The sequence below is a fragment of the Macaca nemestrina genome, chromosome 8, assembly GCF_043159975.1.
Source record: "Macaca nemestrina isolate mMacNem1 chromosome 8, mMacNem.hap1, whole genome shotgun sequence".
In the NCBI taxonomy this organism is placed as follows: Eukaryota; Metazoa; Chordata; class Mammalia; order Primates; family Cercopithecidae; genus Macaca; species Macaca nemestrina.
The window spans coordinates 152,499,883-152,516,970 of NC_092132.1; the positions used below are offsets into that span (position 1 = coordinate 152,499,883).

At 48.9% G+C, this 17,088-nt stretch overlaps 1 protein-coding gene and 1 pseudogene across 8 annotated transcripts in view; both read right to left on the bottom strand.

Moving 5' to 3' along the window:
* Nucleotides 1-2,012: 2,012 nt before the first annotated feature.
* The window catches only part of LOC105491897 (CLN8 transmembrane ER and ERGIC protein), a 35,934-nt gene continuing 20,858 nt past the window's right edge, over nt 2,013-17,088 (bottom strand). For 7 of the 8 annotated variants that reach the window (XM_071068674.1, XM_071068675.1, XM_071068678.1 and 4 more), the window contains one exon: nt 2,013-6,249. In XM_071068674.1, the coding sequence (XP_070924775.1) occupies nt 5,869-6,249 (381 nt within the window). In that variant the 3' untranslated portion in view covers nt 2,013-5,868. Of the gene's footprint in view, nt 6,250-11,827; nt 12,954-17,088 lie in introns of those variants that run through there. The other variant, XM_011758606.2, reaches the window with a different exon arrangement.
* LOC105491914 (uncharacterized) lies at nt 6,730-9,051 on the bottom strand (annotated as a pseudogene).

Here is a 17,088-nt window from a genome sequence, read left to right on the forward strand (position 1 = left end):
CTTCTCAGAAAGATGAATAAAATAAATAGAGCTTGAACAAGACCAATCAAACCAAAAAACAAGCAAGTAAGAAACAAATCAACAAAATACAGAACAAAAGGCCCTGTGGATATAGAGAGATTTGCTGACATAAAAAAGTACATTTTAAAAACGGTGTATTAGTTAGGAAGTACAGATGAAAGGCATGTTTTTCAAAAATAAAAATGCTGAAATTGTAGCAAGAAGGATTTTTGTAAAAAACAAAGGACGGCCTAGAACAGGCTAACTAAGGAGAAACATAAACTAGAAAGGGATCAAAGACCTAAATGTAAAAGGTAAAACTCTAAAACTCTCAGAAAAAAATACGAGTGTCAATCTTTGCAGTCTCAGGTTAGGCAAAGCCTTTTGTGATACGATCCGAAAACCATAAACAACAAAAGGAAACTTCCAGAAACATCAGTAGAGTGAAAACACAAGCCCAGAGTGGAAAGAGGTCTGCGCAGACCAGGTGTCTCATAAGTGCTGTGCATCCAGAGTAGATTCAGAACTCTCCACTCCACGGGGTAGGAATTACCCCACTGGGCCAAGCGGACACAGGACGTGAAGCGGCGTTGCTCTCAGGAAGACACACGAAGGGGCCGGGTGCCAGTGAGGACACTCGCCGTCATCAGCCGTCAGGGAAATGGGAATCAAGCCACACCCAGGCACCACCGCACACCCACTGGCATGGCGGTCAGGACGCAGAGGGATAGAGACTGGGGTTGCTGAGGATGTGCAGAGCCCGGAACCCTCATGCACTGATGGAAGCGTAAAGCAGCCAAGAGTGCAGGTGCTTCAGGAAATGCTCTGACAGTTCCTCAGCATCTAACCATAGAGCGAATGTAGGACCCAGCAGTTCCACTCCTGGTGGAATACGTAAGAGAGGGGACACCTATGTCCCCACAAAAACATGCCACCATGTTCATCACAGAATTGTTCATAACAGCCAAAAAGAGGAAACGATGCCAATGGCCATCCACTGACAGACAGCTACATAAAACGTGGTCAGTCCACACTACGGGGTATGATTTGGCAATAAAAGGGCATAAAGTACTGATACACGCTACAACACAGATGAACCTTGAAAACATGATGCTGTGTGAAAGAAGTCAGGTGCACAAGGCTATGGATTGTAGGACTCCCCGTATAGGAAATGTCCAGAATTGGCAAATCTGCAGAGACAAAAAGATTAGCCGTTGCCTAAGGTCAGGGAGGAGGACTGCTAAGGGGATCGGGTCGGGGTCGGGGGCGGGAAACGGGGAATAGCTACTAATGGGTACAAATTCTTTTTTTGTTTTTGGTTGATAAAAACGTTCTAAAATTGATTGTGGTGGTTTCACAATTCCATGAATACTAAAACCCGCTAAATACACTTTAAACGGGTGAATTTTACGGTATGTGAATTATAGTTCAGGAAAGCTGTTAAAATAAAAATAAACGAACTGCTTTCTTTTGGAGAAAACGGGACAGAAGAAATAGAGAGAAGACACTTCTCTGAGCACAGCGTTTTGAATAGTTTTAACTTTTGGAATCATGACATTTTACATATTCAAATAATAAAGTTATCAAGAATTGGGGAAAATGCTACAACAGAATGCCAACAAAGGAACCCGAGTGTCTTTCAAATAATTAGCCACCACCTGAAAGAGAGTTGGGACAAAACAAATTTAAGTAATTTTTGAAGACAGCACTTTGACTGCATACCCTCAGACTAAAGAAAAAAGCTGGCCGGGCGCGGTGGCTCAAGCCTGTAATCCCAGCACTTTGGGAGGCCGAGACGGGCGGATCACGAGGTCAGGAGATCGAGACCATCCTGGCTAACACGGTGAAACCCCGTCTCTACTAAAAATACAAAAAACTAGCCGGGCGAGGTGGCGGGCGCCTGTAGTCCCAGCTACTCCGGAGGCTGAGGCAGGAGAATGGCCTAAACCCGGGAGGCGGAGCTTGCAGTGAGCTGAGATCCGGCCACTGCACTCCAGCCCGGGCTACAGAGCGAGACTCCGTCTCAAAAAAAAAAAAAAGAAAAAAGCTGCAAACAGATCTGGAAGTCTCGATAGGTTTGTTTCTTGTGGTCCTGTGGGTGGAGCCATTCCAAACCTGCTGTGTTACGGCGTGTTTGAGCCACGCGTGATGCTCCCTCTGCGGCCGTGAGCCGGGGTGGTCACCATGCAAGACGGGACGCACAGGAGTGAGGCAGGTAAGGAAGTGCCGTGGGGCTGGGTTGTAGTGGAGGTAGAAGGGTCTGGAGGTTCTGATGGCCCACTAGCAACAAGCACTTCTCCCACTCACATCTTAACTTCAAATCCCATTCCTCACTAAAAAGAACCAGAATTCTCAGAGAAAGGGCTGGATTCAGTGGCACAGCAGAGAAGGTGCATCCGCTGCATAGAAAATAAGGACGTGGTCGCGTGCCTGGCTCACGCCTTTAATCCCAGCATTTTGGGAGGCAGAAGTTGGCGGATCACAAGGTCAACAAATTGACACCATCCTGGCCAACAAGGTGAAACCCCATCTCTACTAAAAATACAAAAATTAGCCAGACGTGGTGGCGTGTGCCAGTTGTCCTAGCTATTCAGGAAGCTGAGGCAGGAGAATCGTTTGAACCCAGGAGGCAGAGGTTGCAGTGAGCCAAGACCGCACCACTGCACTCCAGCCTGGCAATAGAGTGAGACTCTGTCTCAAAAAAAAAAAAGAAAAAAGCAAGCAAGAAAGAAAAGAAAATAAGGACGTGCTCCATATACACCATGGAATACTATGCAGCCATAAAAAAGGATGAGTTGAAGTCCTTTGCAGGGACATGGATGAAGCTGGAAATCATCATTCTGAGCAAACTGTCACAAGGACAGAAAACCAAACTCCGCATGTTCTCACTCATAGTTGGGAATAGAACAATGAGAACACTTGGACACAGGGTGGGGAACATCACACACTGGGGCCTGTCATGGGGTGGGGGGAGGGGGGAGGGAGAGCATTAGGAGAAATACCTAATGTAAATGACGAGTTGATGGATGCAGCAAATCAACACGGCACACGTATACCTATGTAACAAACCTGCACGTTGTGCGCATGTACCCTAGAACTTAAAGTATAATAAAAACAATAATAATAGAAAGAAATGCAGACATGTAAAAAAAAAAAAAGAAAGAAAGAAAAAGAAAATAAGGATGTACTCAAAACAAGGACTGGTCCAAAGAAAGATGCTGGAACAGCCTGGACAGACCCCCACAGCAAACCTGGAACAACGGAAGCAGCAACATCTATCAGAACAGCAATCAGTTATAACCCACTATAAATAGAATAACGTTGCCGAACAGAGAATCCATGAACCCACAGGGATAGTAAACAAACACTGGGAAGAAAGTAGCCCTTCTTTATCGAATGCTGTGAGAAGTGACAGAGGTGGAAAATCAACACATTGAACCGTCACCATAACGGTTGACCCAGCTGAATGCAAACGTGATTGAACCGTCACCGTAATGGCTGACCCAGTTGAGTGCAAACGTGACTTGGTGCCAGTGAGGCCAGCTTGGGGCAGGAGGAGGCTTTAAGGGCAGACAGGGCGTTCTCAGCCTCAGCAGATCTCCCGCAGGACACCCAAGGATGAGGAAAATCAGTGACTATTCAGAGGAGGAACCACCTTATCGGGGACCAAAATTAACACTGCCAATCAGGGCAGGCTGACAGACGCCTCCGTGTTCCGTATCTCAAGGACATTGTTTACAGAGCACTCCAGTCGGAAATATGTAACTCGAAATCAACCCTGACAAAATACCAGACCAAACCAAACTGAGGGCACGCTTTAATACAACCGGCTGGTATTTTTTCAAAAATATCACTGCTGTTAAAGACAAAGACAGGCTGAAGAACTGCAACAGATTAAAGAATAAAGAGATGTGATTACTAAATAGAGGATGTGATCTGGTACTCCGTCCTGGACCAAGAAAAAAAAGGATAGGAAAGAAACTGTCAAAGTTAGAATGAAAACTGTAGATGAGATAAAAAGTACTGGCTCCACGTTACAGTTCTTGAATTGATAGCTTATGTGGTTACATAAGATAATATCCTTATTCTTAGGAAATAAACACTAACTTTTTGTTTGTTTGTTTGTTTTTGTTTTTTTTTTAGACATAGTCTCACTCTGTCACCCAGGCTGGAGTACGGTGGTGCCATCTTGGCTCACTGCAACCTCCACCTGCCAGGTTCAAGCAATTCTCCTGCCTCAGCTTCCCTAGTAGCTGGGATTACAAGTGTGCACCCGGCTAATTTTTTGTATTTTTAGTAGAGACGAGATTTCACAATGTTGGCCAGGCTGGTCTCGAACTCCTGGCCTCAGGTGATCCACCCGCCTCGGCCTCCCAAAGTGCAGGGATGACAGATGTGAGCCACCGTGCCCAGCCAATAAACACTAAAGTATTAAGGGGTAAGGGATACAAAGTAAAGTAGGGGAAAGAAAGAAAGAAAGAGAAAGAGGCAAGGAGAGAGAGACAGAGGGAAAGGGAGAGAGACTGCTATGACATGCGGCAAAAAGTTAAAAATGGATAAATATGCTTAAAGAGTATATGGAAGGTTTGTTTTTTTTCCCTTCAAATTTTTTTAAGTTTGAAATTAATTCAAAATAAGCCAAAAAAAAAAAAAAATGGAACAGAGTAACTTCCTTTAAACAAGGAAGCCTCCTTTTGAAGCTGCAGCATCTGAGACACAGGTGACGAGTCCAGGCCCCCCAACTCTGTCTCCCCTCCCAGTCAAGATGATTTTTAAAAGTCCACAGTTGCAAACTGTTAGTGTCTCCTAGGGCGGGTTTTCTCATCATTCCCATGGTTAACATGCTTAGCAGGTTAACACTTTTCATCCTGTGTGTTTAGGAACCTGTGAGAAAGGGTAAAGGTCAACACGGCAGGTGGGTGCTTCCTGCACTGCTGCCAACAGGCTGGTGTTTTTCTTGCGTGACGGGATCCCAGGCTGGCGGCCCAGGGCTGTGCCACCCGTTGCTGCCCGTGCCTGAGTATGGATGTGGATCCTCACGCCTGCCCCTCATGGTGCCAACAGCAGGTGCCCCTGTAGGCATCAGGACTACATTTCAAGCAAAAACGAGGCAGGAAGGGGTGGGAAGGTGTTCTCGACGCAGCCTTGCATTCACTTGCAAAGGAAACTCACTCAGCCACAAGCCCGCCCCTTCTCAGTGGCCAGAACGGTGCTGCGTGCACACCAAGGGCCAGAAGACAGACACCAGCTGGCAGAGGACTGGCTGACCAGGGACCCACGCTGGCAGGACGCAGTTCCAGTCCTGCAACTAGCTCCAAATTAAAATGTAAAAAGCCATGTTTAGCAAATGAGATTTTTCCTGAGCTTTATTTTTTTTAAGGGCTGCGTGCTTTCTATGTGAGATAATCTGAAATTACAGAAAACACACAATGGGAATATCGCATGGTGGCCTCGACCTTTCTAAGCTTTGGCTGTTGCACAAAACCACTCTACGTCTCCAACGTTCTGTGCTCTGTGGTTGTTTTGTGTGGAAACAAAATCTCTGGGGTTGACCAGATATGCTTGGAAATTCCTTGTAACCAATGAAACTGCAGCTAAAATGCACTGTGTTCCAATTGGGATTTTGCATCTCACATATTATTTTTGAAAAACAACACAGAAAATGCGAAAGCTACAAGGACTATAAAAGTTTTCTATGTAGGCCGGGCACGGTGGCTCAAGCCTGTAATCCCAGCACTTTGGGAGGCCAGTATGGGAGGACTGCCTGAGCCCAGGAGTTTGAGACCAGCCTGAGCCAGAGAGCAAGACCCCCATTTCCACACAACAAATTTAAAAATTAGCTAGGCATAGTGACATGCACCTGTGATCCTAGCTACTTTGGAGGCTGAGGCAAGAGGATCGCTTATGCCCAAGAGTTTGAGGTTGCGGTGAGCCACGATCACACCACTGCACTTCCCGCCGCTGCACTTCACACCACTGCACTTCCCGCCGCTGCACTTCACACCACTGCACTTCCCGCCGCTGCACTTCACACCACTGCACTTCATGCCGCTGCACTTCACACCACTGCACTTCACGCCGCTGCACTTCACACCACTGCACTTCACACCACTGCACTTCCCGCCGCTGCACTTCACACCACTGCACTTCACACCGCTGCACTTCACACCACTGCACTTCCCGCCGCTGCACTTCACACCACTGCACTTCACGCCGCTGCACTCCATGCCTGGCCGACAGAGATCCTGTCTTGGATTAAAAAAAAAAAAAAAAGTTTTTTCTGTAAAGTTTTGGCAGAAACTTTTCAGATTGAGACTTGACATTTAATAACTTTCTGTAATAATGGAGGATTTTAACTTTGGTTCAATTTTTGGAATCTTTCGATGGGTTTGAGGTTGCAGGTATCAAACCCTGTAGGAATGGGCTATGCACAGCTTCAGGCGGGCTGGAGTGTACCTGAGGCTGCCAAGTGTGAAACAGCGCAACAGTAAAAGCAAAATACACGCAGTGACAAGAGAAAAGAAATGAATTCACACCGTGGGCCTGCAGATGTGGAAATGAAGCGTTACTGAGGCCAGGCGCCTGTGCTCTGGGGTTCCTGGCCAGGTTCCCAGAAGGAAGGGTGTGGTTTCTTTTTCCTCTTGGAGGCTGGCTCCGGGCCCTGGATACCTCGGAGTCAATTCCAGACATTTGGGGTTGAGTCATCAGAAGAAAGAAAATAGAGACATCTGAATTGTTCACATCACTGTATTTTAAACATGTTTAGGCAAGTCTATTTTTGTTACTAAAATAGTAAATACATTTTACTAATAGTGGAGTACATTTTGTTACTAAAAAGGGAAAACGTTATTCAAAATGATAAATATTGAATTAATAAGCTCTTGCATTAGAAGAAAATAGGAAGAAAGTTAGCAAAGGAAGGGGTGAACTGAAAGCGTCGACATGCATTTGTGAAAGTCCAGGTGCGGTTTATTCTGATTTACTCTGAAGTGAGCTGAAATCAGGACTGCAGGGCGGGCGACGCATCTGTGACAAGGCTGGCCAGACTCAGGGGTGCCCGCCCCACCCTCCTCCTGCAGCCACTCCCCCAGGGCAGGCCTCCTGTCCGGGGAGCCAGGCTGTTGGCATGTCACACAAAATCACGTGTGCTGGGTTCTGCACAGAGCAAAGCCAGGTGTGCAGCACAAGGCAGGCTGTCTGGCTCTCGAAGACCCCGCAGTGGAGCCCCTGCAGCCTGGGCATGTTCTGACCCCAGAGGTGGCAGCTTCCTGCAGTCCCCCGACCTGTCATTCCTGTCCCGTGACTTGCAGAAAGGGGCAGCTCCTGGGAGATCCTGGGTGACACCTGGGACTCTGCCCTTCCTTCCTGGGCTGCTGTGTGAGGGGGGCCGGGGTCTGGAGACCCTGAGGGCTGCCCCAACACCAACACCCCTGCCTGTGCTCCTCTTGTGACGTGGGTGTGTCCTGTCCTTACTGCCAAAGCTACAGCAGGGGTGTGGGGAGCCCATGCATCTGACCGGTACCTGTCTAACCCCACCACCTGTGCCACCGTAATCTGACCGGTACCTGCCTAACCCCACACCGCCTGTGCCACCATAATCTGACCGGTACCTGTCTAACCCCCCTGCCTGTGCCACTGTATGTAATCTGACCGGTACTGTCTAACCCCCCTGCCTGTGCCACCATAGGACAGAGCACGAAGGAGAGCCCAAGAGGCACACCTGACACACTTAGCGGCTGAGTCGCAAGCCTGACGAGTGGGAGAACTCTGCGGTTCAGTGGCGTGAGGGCAGAGCGACGGGGCCCCTCTGCTTCTGTGTGAGCACACGCGCATGGAACAAGACTTCTGACCTGGTCAAACACTTCACACACACATAATGGGGGAAACTTTTGGCGTGCTATCAAATGCTTTGTCACACGCACACAACATCTCCGTTCCAGCATGGAGGAAAGGCAGCTGACCCTGGCCGACCCCACCCCAGGCCGGTGCCCACCAGAGGCCCGAGCGTTTCCCCTTCCAGCCGCGCAGTTTCCAGTGGCCACTGTTCTTTACTGAGGACGTCACCTCCGGCCGCTGGTCTTGCCAGGTACCCTGTGCGAGGGTGAAACTGGCTGCCCAGTCTCCCAGCCCTGCCCTTATCGTGGTAAATACGCCCTTCAGCAGACATCCCCATGTCAGCCCTTGGGTCTGTTCCCTGCAGGGCCCTGCCTGGCAGCCCTGGGTACCACTGGCTCATCCACTCCCCACTGCCAAGCAGCCATCCCATGCCAGGGACACGGGGCTTAGAATCAATCAGAGAATAAAACAGATGCAACCCTGTGTGGAGCTCACAAAATTCTGATATGGGAGAGAACCACATTCACCGGGTGCGGGTGCTGCGGTGTGACCGTGTCCCGCCAGAATTCACATGACATTGTAATTGCCATTGCAGTGGTACTAAGAGGTGGGCCCCCTACTCTTGCAAATGGCTTCATGCCTCATAAAAAGGCAGCAGGGAACTGGCTGAGGCCTCTTGACCTTCCATCCCCTCCGCCACATGAGGATGCAGAGTTCCCAGCAGAAACTAATCTGCCCACACTTTCATCTTGGACTTCCAGCTTCCAGAACTGTGAGAAATGATGCTTTTTTGGACAGAATCTCACTGTGTCACCCAGGCTGGAGTGCAATGGCGTGATCTCGGCTCACTGCAACCTCTGTCTTCCAGGTTCAAGCAATTCTTCTACCTTACCCTCCCAAGTAGCTGGGACCACAGGCATGCGCCACCACCCCGGCTAGTTTTTTTGTATTTTTAGTAGTGATGGGGTTTCACCATGCTGGCCAGGCTGGTTTCAAACTCCTGACCTCAAATGATCCGCCCGCCTCGGCCTCCCAAAGTGCTGGGATTACAGGCGTGAGCCACCACGCCTGGCCTGAATGTCTGTTCTTTATAAACTACCCAGTCTCAGGTGTTTTGTTATAGCGGCCCACACTGCCTGAAACACAACTTTCTGTGCTAAATGCCGCGTTGAAGAGCCCAGCCCTGGCGCTGGAGGCTGTGCCCGAGGCAGGCATGGCTGCCCACGAGCTGCGTCACCTTGGGCACGCCACCAGCTCCGAGCCCCGAGGCTCCTCGGCTGAAGTGGAATCAACAGGGCCTATTTCGTTCACGCCGTCAGGGCGAAGAAAACGGAAAACCATGTCCTTAAGCACAATACCTGGTAAAAAGAAATCTCACACTGAACTGCCACCATGACAGCTCCAGCGTCACCGAAGGAGGCTGGACACCGAGAAGAGCAGAAGGCCTGTACGGCCCAGCCCTGCAGCGCGGCGAGGAGGCTGCACCGACCCTCGGTCTTTAGTCACTCAGCCTCCTTGGCCCATTCTGTTTCCCAACTTAAGAAACAAAACAAAACGTGGCATGGAGAAGGATTTCACTACCGAAAGAAAAAGCGCAGTGACAAGTGATCACACGGAAGACAAGCTGGAGAGCCACGTCCTGGCTAAAGGCAGGGCCATTTTCTATCCGGGCCACCTGCCATCAGGTGGAGTTAAGGCCGATATTGCACAATCTTCCTGGTTTTCAAGCAGTTCCAGAATTCCTGTTATGTGAACTCGCCTCGTTTAACACTTGCTGCAACTCTCAATAGAGGATGTGAAGCACGCAGTGCACACGTGCAGATGGATGCTGGCCAATGTGGGCTGCTGAGTGGGCCGGGCCCAGGCTCACGCCAACCTGGCACCAAGAAGTCGGAGCTCGTGAATGTCACCTGCACCACACGCTCCACTATGGATCCGTCCCCTCCCACTGCCGGTCGGGGAGACTGAGGCCAGTGAGCACCATGGGAAAGTGCTGTGCCGTCTGGAAGGGGTCCGGATCATAACAGTTCACAAAGCCTTTTCTACCCACAAGCCCCCAACTTCAGGCTCTGCACTGAGGGGTCCCTGGACCAATGTGTGGGTGACACTGGACGGAGCGAGTGAGCCTGTGCTTCTCTACGGCGCCTCCATCCCTGTGCATCCAAACGTGCGTATGAAGCTACAGGAGGTAAAGTGTGGACCCCGGGGAAGGTCAAAGTCCTAGTGGAGGTGAAATAAAAATTAGGCTGTCCACTTCCACCTCCAAACCGAATTCTGAACACACGACGATTTATCATTATATTTTCTATCTCCAAGATAAAACATTCACAGCAATGTGAACAGGTTAGTTATTTTGAGAGAGAGGAAGGCATCGTCTGGGTTCTGTAAACATCAGTCACTTTATCACGCCTCTGTCTGGCTGAAAAACACCAGCTCCTGCTGACTCCACAAGGGCGCGGCTGCAGAGGATGCCAGGCTGTGGGGTTTCCAGCTAAAAGTTGCAGCAGGGACACCATTTGCTCGATGGGTTTAAGATTAAAATCGCTTTGTAAAATGTCATAAATAGGTTACTATACACCGTGATCAATAAAGTTAAAGCACCACCAATCAAAATACACTGCTCTGGGCTGGGTACAGTGGCTCATGTGTGTAATCCTAGAACTTTAGGAGGCCAGGGTTGGCAGATCACTTGAGATCAGGAGCTGGAGACCAGCCTGGCCAACATGGTGAAACCCTGTCTCTAGAAAAAATACAAAAAATTAGCTAGGCGTGGTGGTGGCGCCTGTAATCCCAGCTACTTGAGAGGCTGAGGCAGGAGAATCACTGGAACCCGGGAGGTGGAGGTTGCAGTGAGCCGAGATCATGCCGCTGGTCTCCAGCCTGGGAGCCAGAGTGAGGCTCTGTCTCAGAAAAACAGAAACAAAAACAAAAACAAAACAGTGTTCTGAGAGTTCCACGAAACATAAGGAACATAATCACACAGGATTCTCACGAGCAGCCGACGTTTTCCACATACATTTCAAAGGTGCTTTTGATAAAAAATAAACTTTGAATTTCAATTGCACGTTTATGTCAAAACACACACACACACACACACACACACACACGCAATTCTGTACGTCTGGTAACAAAATTGCTAAATTGGTGTATAACTTCTACCTGGATATAAAACAGTAGGAACAATGTACCTTGGGACTCATCATCAGGCAGCTCATTGCCACGAGCTGCTGCCGGACTATTCTAGGGACCCCAGGACCCTGCAGTTGAGCATCTCTGAAGGGGTCCAGGTCTATCCTACAGCTCAGTGGGAAAATGACATCACTACTTGTCTTGAAATCTACAGAGAGGCCAGGCGTGGTGGCTCACGCCTGTAATCCCAGCACTTTGGGAGGCCGAGGTGAGCGGATCACGAGGTCAGGAGATGAAGACCATCCTGGCTAACACAGTAAAACCCCGTCTCTACTAAAAATACAAAAAATTAGCCTGGCGTGGTAGCAGCGCCTGTCGTCCCAGCCACTCAGGAGGCTGAGGCAGGAGAATGGCGTGAATCCGGGAGGCGGAGCTTGCAGTGAGGGGAGATGGCACCACCGCACTCCAGCCTGGGCGACAGCGCGAGACTCCGTCTCAAAAAAAAAAGAAAAGAAAAGAAAAGAAAAGAAATCTACAGAGAAACACCAACCACGGAATTAGGGTCTGGATTGGGTGCCTGTAGGTAACTCAGTCAATTAAAAACAGCTCTAAAACCCAGACAACCTGATTACGAAATACCTACCTTATTTTGTCAAATGAGCAATACAGTATGAATGACAAATTCTCATTTTAAAACAGGTTCCATGATTTTAAAAAAAAAACTTGCAAGATTTCACTCGACCACCCCAGGCTCTGGTTGGTGGCGTTAGACTCCAAGGAGTCTGCTGCTACCGGAGCGTCACTATCCCTCGGCGTTGTCTTTGCACCCTTTGCCACCAGATGGCGCTGCCGTACACCTGGGTTTAGTTTTTTTTTTTTTTTGAGACAGAGTCTTGCTCTGTCACCCAGGCTGGAATACAGTGGTGTGATCTCAGCTCACTGCAACCTCCACCTCCTGGGTTCAGGCGAGTCTCCTGCCTCAGCCCCCCAAGTAGCTGGGATTACAGATGTGTGCCACGACACCCGGCTAATTTTTGTAATTTAGTAGAGATGGTGTTTCACCATCTTGGCCAGGCTGGTCTTGAACTCCTGGTCTCAAGTGATCCGCCTGCCTCAGCCTCCCAAAGTGCCAGGATTACGTTGCGTGTGAGCCACCCCGCCCAGCTTAGAATTTCATATGCTGGGTAACTTTAACAAGAAACAAATTGTATTATGTTCTATCTTAGCCCAATTCTCTCCAACTGAAAACAATGTGACTTCTGAATAAGACACACGGCATATGAGTGTGTGGCTGGAAAGAATCGACACTGACCCACCCGCCCAGTGGGAGGCACTTTACTATGAAGCCCTTTCCAGCATTCAGACAAAGCCACCCCACTCCTCAACAGGTGTGACGCCCCCGGACGCCATGGACTCCTCTCCTAGATGCTTGACACGGTCTGGTGCGGCTACACTGACAGAACCTGCCAGGACATTCACAAAATTATAATTTCTTAAAAATACTTTGTACCTACTTCAAAATTAATACTAATGAGAAATAAAGTTAGTATTGCCCTCAGAACTAAACACAAAACGTTCGCTGCCTCATTAATTCAAAAGCCATTATTCACGGAGCTTCCCAGAATCGGTGTACCAGATCCGCTGGTGCCCAGGAGCCCTGGCCGGAGCAGCTACGGCCTCTTCTTCTGCAGCAGCTGCCCGTTGCCTTCTGGCCTGCTCTTGGCTTCTGGCTGTGCGAAGTTCCAGTCCACCGGACTGAGAAGCTGCTGAGTCTTCTTGTGGGTCCAGTACGGATTGATGATTAGTGTGAGCAGCGCCAGTCCGACAAGGAAGAGTGCCAAATGAGGCAGATACAGGCTGCTGACCAGGCCGTCCCAGTGCCAGAAACACACCCACCACATGTGGTAGGTCAGGACCATGCGGCAGTGAAACATGTGGATCATCAGCCACTGGTTGAGCTTCCAGAACAGAGACTCGGACCAGCCCGCCTGCATGGAGACAAGACAAACGCACAAGTCAATAGCCAGTCCGCCTGCACGGAGGCAAGACAAACGCACAAGTTAATACGAAACTGCCAACATTCATTCTTCACATCACAAAGAGGTATTTGCTACCTTACTTACCAAGCAAAACAAATTCATTTCAAAGCAACAGAATTTCCTCCCCAGGGCTCTGCTCTCACTGGGACTTCATTCTGAAAGGAGGCCGCCGGCTCCGTGGGCGCGCCTGGGCCAGCAGGGTTGACCCTTGCCCGCTCATGCTGTTCTCCTGCTCCTCTTGCTTTTGACTTCCGTTCCCTAAAGCTATGATAAATTCAACCTTTCTTTCGGTCTCCCTTCAGTCTTTGTTTTATCTTGAATTTGCACATATTAGGTAAATAAGCAATATTTATTTGGCAAAACCAGACACAGGTATCTCAAGCTCCCATACCTAGACCCTGGGAAGTGATGAGGTCATGCGGGTGGGGCCCCATGACAGGATTAGTGTCATAAGAAGAGGAAGAGACCAGAGCCTTCCCCTCCTCCATGCTAGGACACAGCCAGAAGGTGGCCATGTAAACCAGGAAGTGGGTCTTCACCAGACACGAATCTGCTGGTGCCTTGATCTCAGACTTGCAGCCTCTAAAACTGTGAGAAAGAATTTCTGCTGTTCAAGCTGCCTAGTCTATGGCAGTCTGCTGTGGCAGCCTAAGCTGACTAATACAGTATACCACCCCGGCAAAATATTCTAATTGGGCCGGGCACGGTGGCTCATGCCTCTAATTGCAGCACTTTAGGAGGCCGAAGTGGGTAGATCACTTGAAGTCAGAAGTTTGAGACCAGCCTGGCCAACATGGCATCCCAGCTAATCTGGGAGGCTGAGTCATGAGAATCATTTGAACTTGGGAGGCAGAGGTTGCAGTGAGCTGAGATCGTGCCACTGTACTCTAGCCTGGAGAAACAGTGAGACTCTGTGTGAGACTCTGTCTCAAAAAAATAAAATAAAAAGTTCTAACATGTTCTGGTAGTTTTGAATATTTAAAGCCCCAAGTGTATTAGCTTTTATCGACAGTCCGCTACTCACAATGGTTTGACTTACAATTGTTTGATTTTATGGTGCCAATGTGATACACACTCAGTAGAAACCGTACTTCAAGTACCCACATAACCACTGTTTCAACTTTCAGTATAGCATTCACTGAATTATGGGAGCTGTTCAGCATTCTGTTGTAAAACAGGCTTTGTGCTATAAGATTTTGCTCAAGCGTAGGCAGATCCAAGTCTTCTGGGCATGTTAAAGGCAGGCCAGGCTGTATACCATGATGTTTGGTAGGCTGCTTGTATTAAACACATTTCCGACACAATATTTTTAACTTATGATGAGCTTAATGGGATGTAACCCCATCCTGAGTCGAAGAGCATCCATTCTAAGTCTGGACTGAAAAAATAAATGTGAGGGAAATTAGAAGAGAAAGGCCAGCAGAACGGAGTAGCCCAGCCTGCCTCACACAGCTGTCACTGGAGTCTTTCCCAGGTCTCAGAGGGGACATCGGGGCTCCCACATGTGCATCACGGCAGCCTCACGCACACACACGCCTTCAGAGACTGCCAGTGCCGCTTTCCACAAACATCACCCCAACCCCGGGTGCAAACGAAACGCTCCCACCTGTGTTTGGGGCCACCTTGGTTGGCCGGGACCACACACTTCCCACGCACTCAGCATTGCTGAGGCACAACGAACACTCAGGAAGAAGAGCAGAGGAAGCAGGATCCAAAACAGGCCTGGAGCCTCCAAACTGAACAGGACAGGGGAGAAACTCACGCAGACCAGGAGAACCCGTGGCTGTCAGTTCTGGACGGTTAAGTGACGTGGGATTGAAACGAAATGTGAAGAGTTAATACTATAACTTATTTCTTACTTGTGAAAGTAGAGAGTTAGGCTACAAGTTCCTGGAGGTTCTTGGTATGTCCAAAGCAAAAGTCCCAAATGTAGCTGGCTCTCAGCCCCTGGGGTGACTGCAGATCCTGGTTTGCCTGGGCAGTCCCTGACATCCTTGTCTGGGTGGTAAACAATATAGTCACTCTGACAACCGGCCACAACCACCCGGTCCAAAAGTGGTGAAGGACAATGCTGGACTTTGGCACAGGCAAGTTTTCGATCTCACACCTCCCTCAGACCCACAGTGGCAGGACCAGGTGGGCCCAAACCCAGGTGAGGCCTGACAACTGCACCGACAGCAGTGTCCAGGGCTCAGCGCCTGTTCAGTCCACAACGCAGTGTACAGACAGACGGTGGCCCACACGAGATCATAATGGAGCTCAACAGTTCCTATCATTTACTATTTTACTATACTATACTTTTATCATTATTTTGGAGTGTACTCCTTCTCTGATGAAAATAAAGTTAACTATAAACAGCCCCAGGCAGGTCTTTCAGGAAGGTCCAGAAGAAGGCACTGTCATCGCGGGAGGTGGCAGCCCCGTGTCTGTTACTGCCCCTGAAGTCTCCCCGGGGGACGAGCTGTGGAGGTGGAAGACAGTGATATGGCCGATCCTGACCCTGTGCAGAGCCGGGTGAATGTGTATCTGCGTCTTAGATTGCAACAATTTAAAAAAAATTTTTTTAATTAAGAAAAGTTTACAGAATAAGGGTATAAAGAATATATACACACACATACACACACACACACACAAAATGTATTTGTGTTTTAAGTTAAGTGTGATTACAAAAGAGTGGAAAAGTTTTAAAAATTTAAAATTTATAAAGTAAAAGGGTTACAGTAAGTTAAGGCTAATTTATGATTAAAGAAATTGTTAATGTAAATTTAGCATTGCTTAAGTACACAGAGTTCATAAAGTCTACAGGGGTGCACAGTGATAGGCCCTGACACTCGCCACTCATTCTGACTCACCCAGAGCAGCTTCTGGTCCTGCAAGCTCCATTCCCAGTTCATGCCCTGCATGGGTGTGCCATTTTTCATCTTTAACACGGTATTTTTACTATACCTTTCTATGCTTAGGTATGTTAAGATACACAGATATTTACAGTTGTTTTACACTCGCCTGCAGTATTCAGTACAGCCACGTGCTGTCCAGGTGTGCAGCCTGGGAGCAATGGGCTCTGGTGCATAGAGCCGAGGGTCGAGTTGGCTTAGACACATGGAAGGGCACTCTATGACGGCTGCTCGATGACGAAATAGCCTAAGGACACATTTCTCAGAACACACCCGTCGTTGAGCAACACATGACTGTACATGGAACAGTATCACACACTGTGTACTCTTTTGGGTCTGGGTAACGTCTCTGACCGTGTCTGTGTAAACCATCCATATTGCTGCCCACCCCTTTGCTGCGTGGACAAACTCAGCTCACAAGCCCTTTCCACTGATGATGGGGCTTCAGTAGGATGCAGTCTGAGGCCAGATGAACAGCGTGGCTAAGACAATCCCAGTACCCCTGTTCGAGTGAACACGTGGGTGCACTGGGGTCAGGCACAGACCTATGCATGGAGTCGCAAGGACACCAGAAGTCTCACACACTGTTTTCCCTCGCTAGTTATCAAACTGGACACTCAAGCATTTATCAAACGGCTGACACAAACTGAAGGAAAGACAATGCTCCTTCTGTCACGCAGTGGACTGCAGCATGGCTACACGAACGTGTGCCACTCACAGAGTCCAGATTCCAGAACCTTCTGTCATCACGTGTGTGTGTACTGGAGCAGGGCCACACACACATCTGCCCCTCACAGATTTCACTTTCCAGAACCTTCTATCATCACGTGTGTATACTGGAGCAGGGCCACATGCATATCCAACCCTCACAGATTTCACCTTCCAGAACCTTCTGTCATCACATGTGTGTGTACTGGAGCAGGGTCACATTCATATCCAACCCTCACAGAGTTCACCTTCCAGAACCTTCTGTCATCACATGTGTACTGGAGCATGACCACACATACAGCTGCCCCTCACAGATTCCAGTTTCCAGAACCTTCTGTGTGAACAGAAGCACAGTCACATGCAAGTATCCCCCTGACAGATTCCATCTTCCAAAATCTTCTGTCATCATTTGTGTCCTGGGGTACTGCCATGCATGTGTGCCCCTCATGGATTCCAGCTTCCAGAATCTTCTGTCATCATGT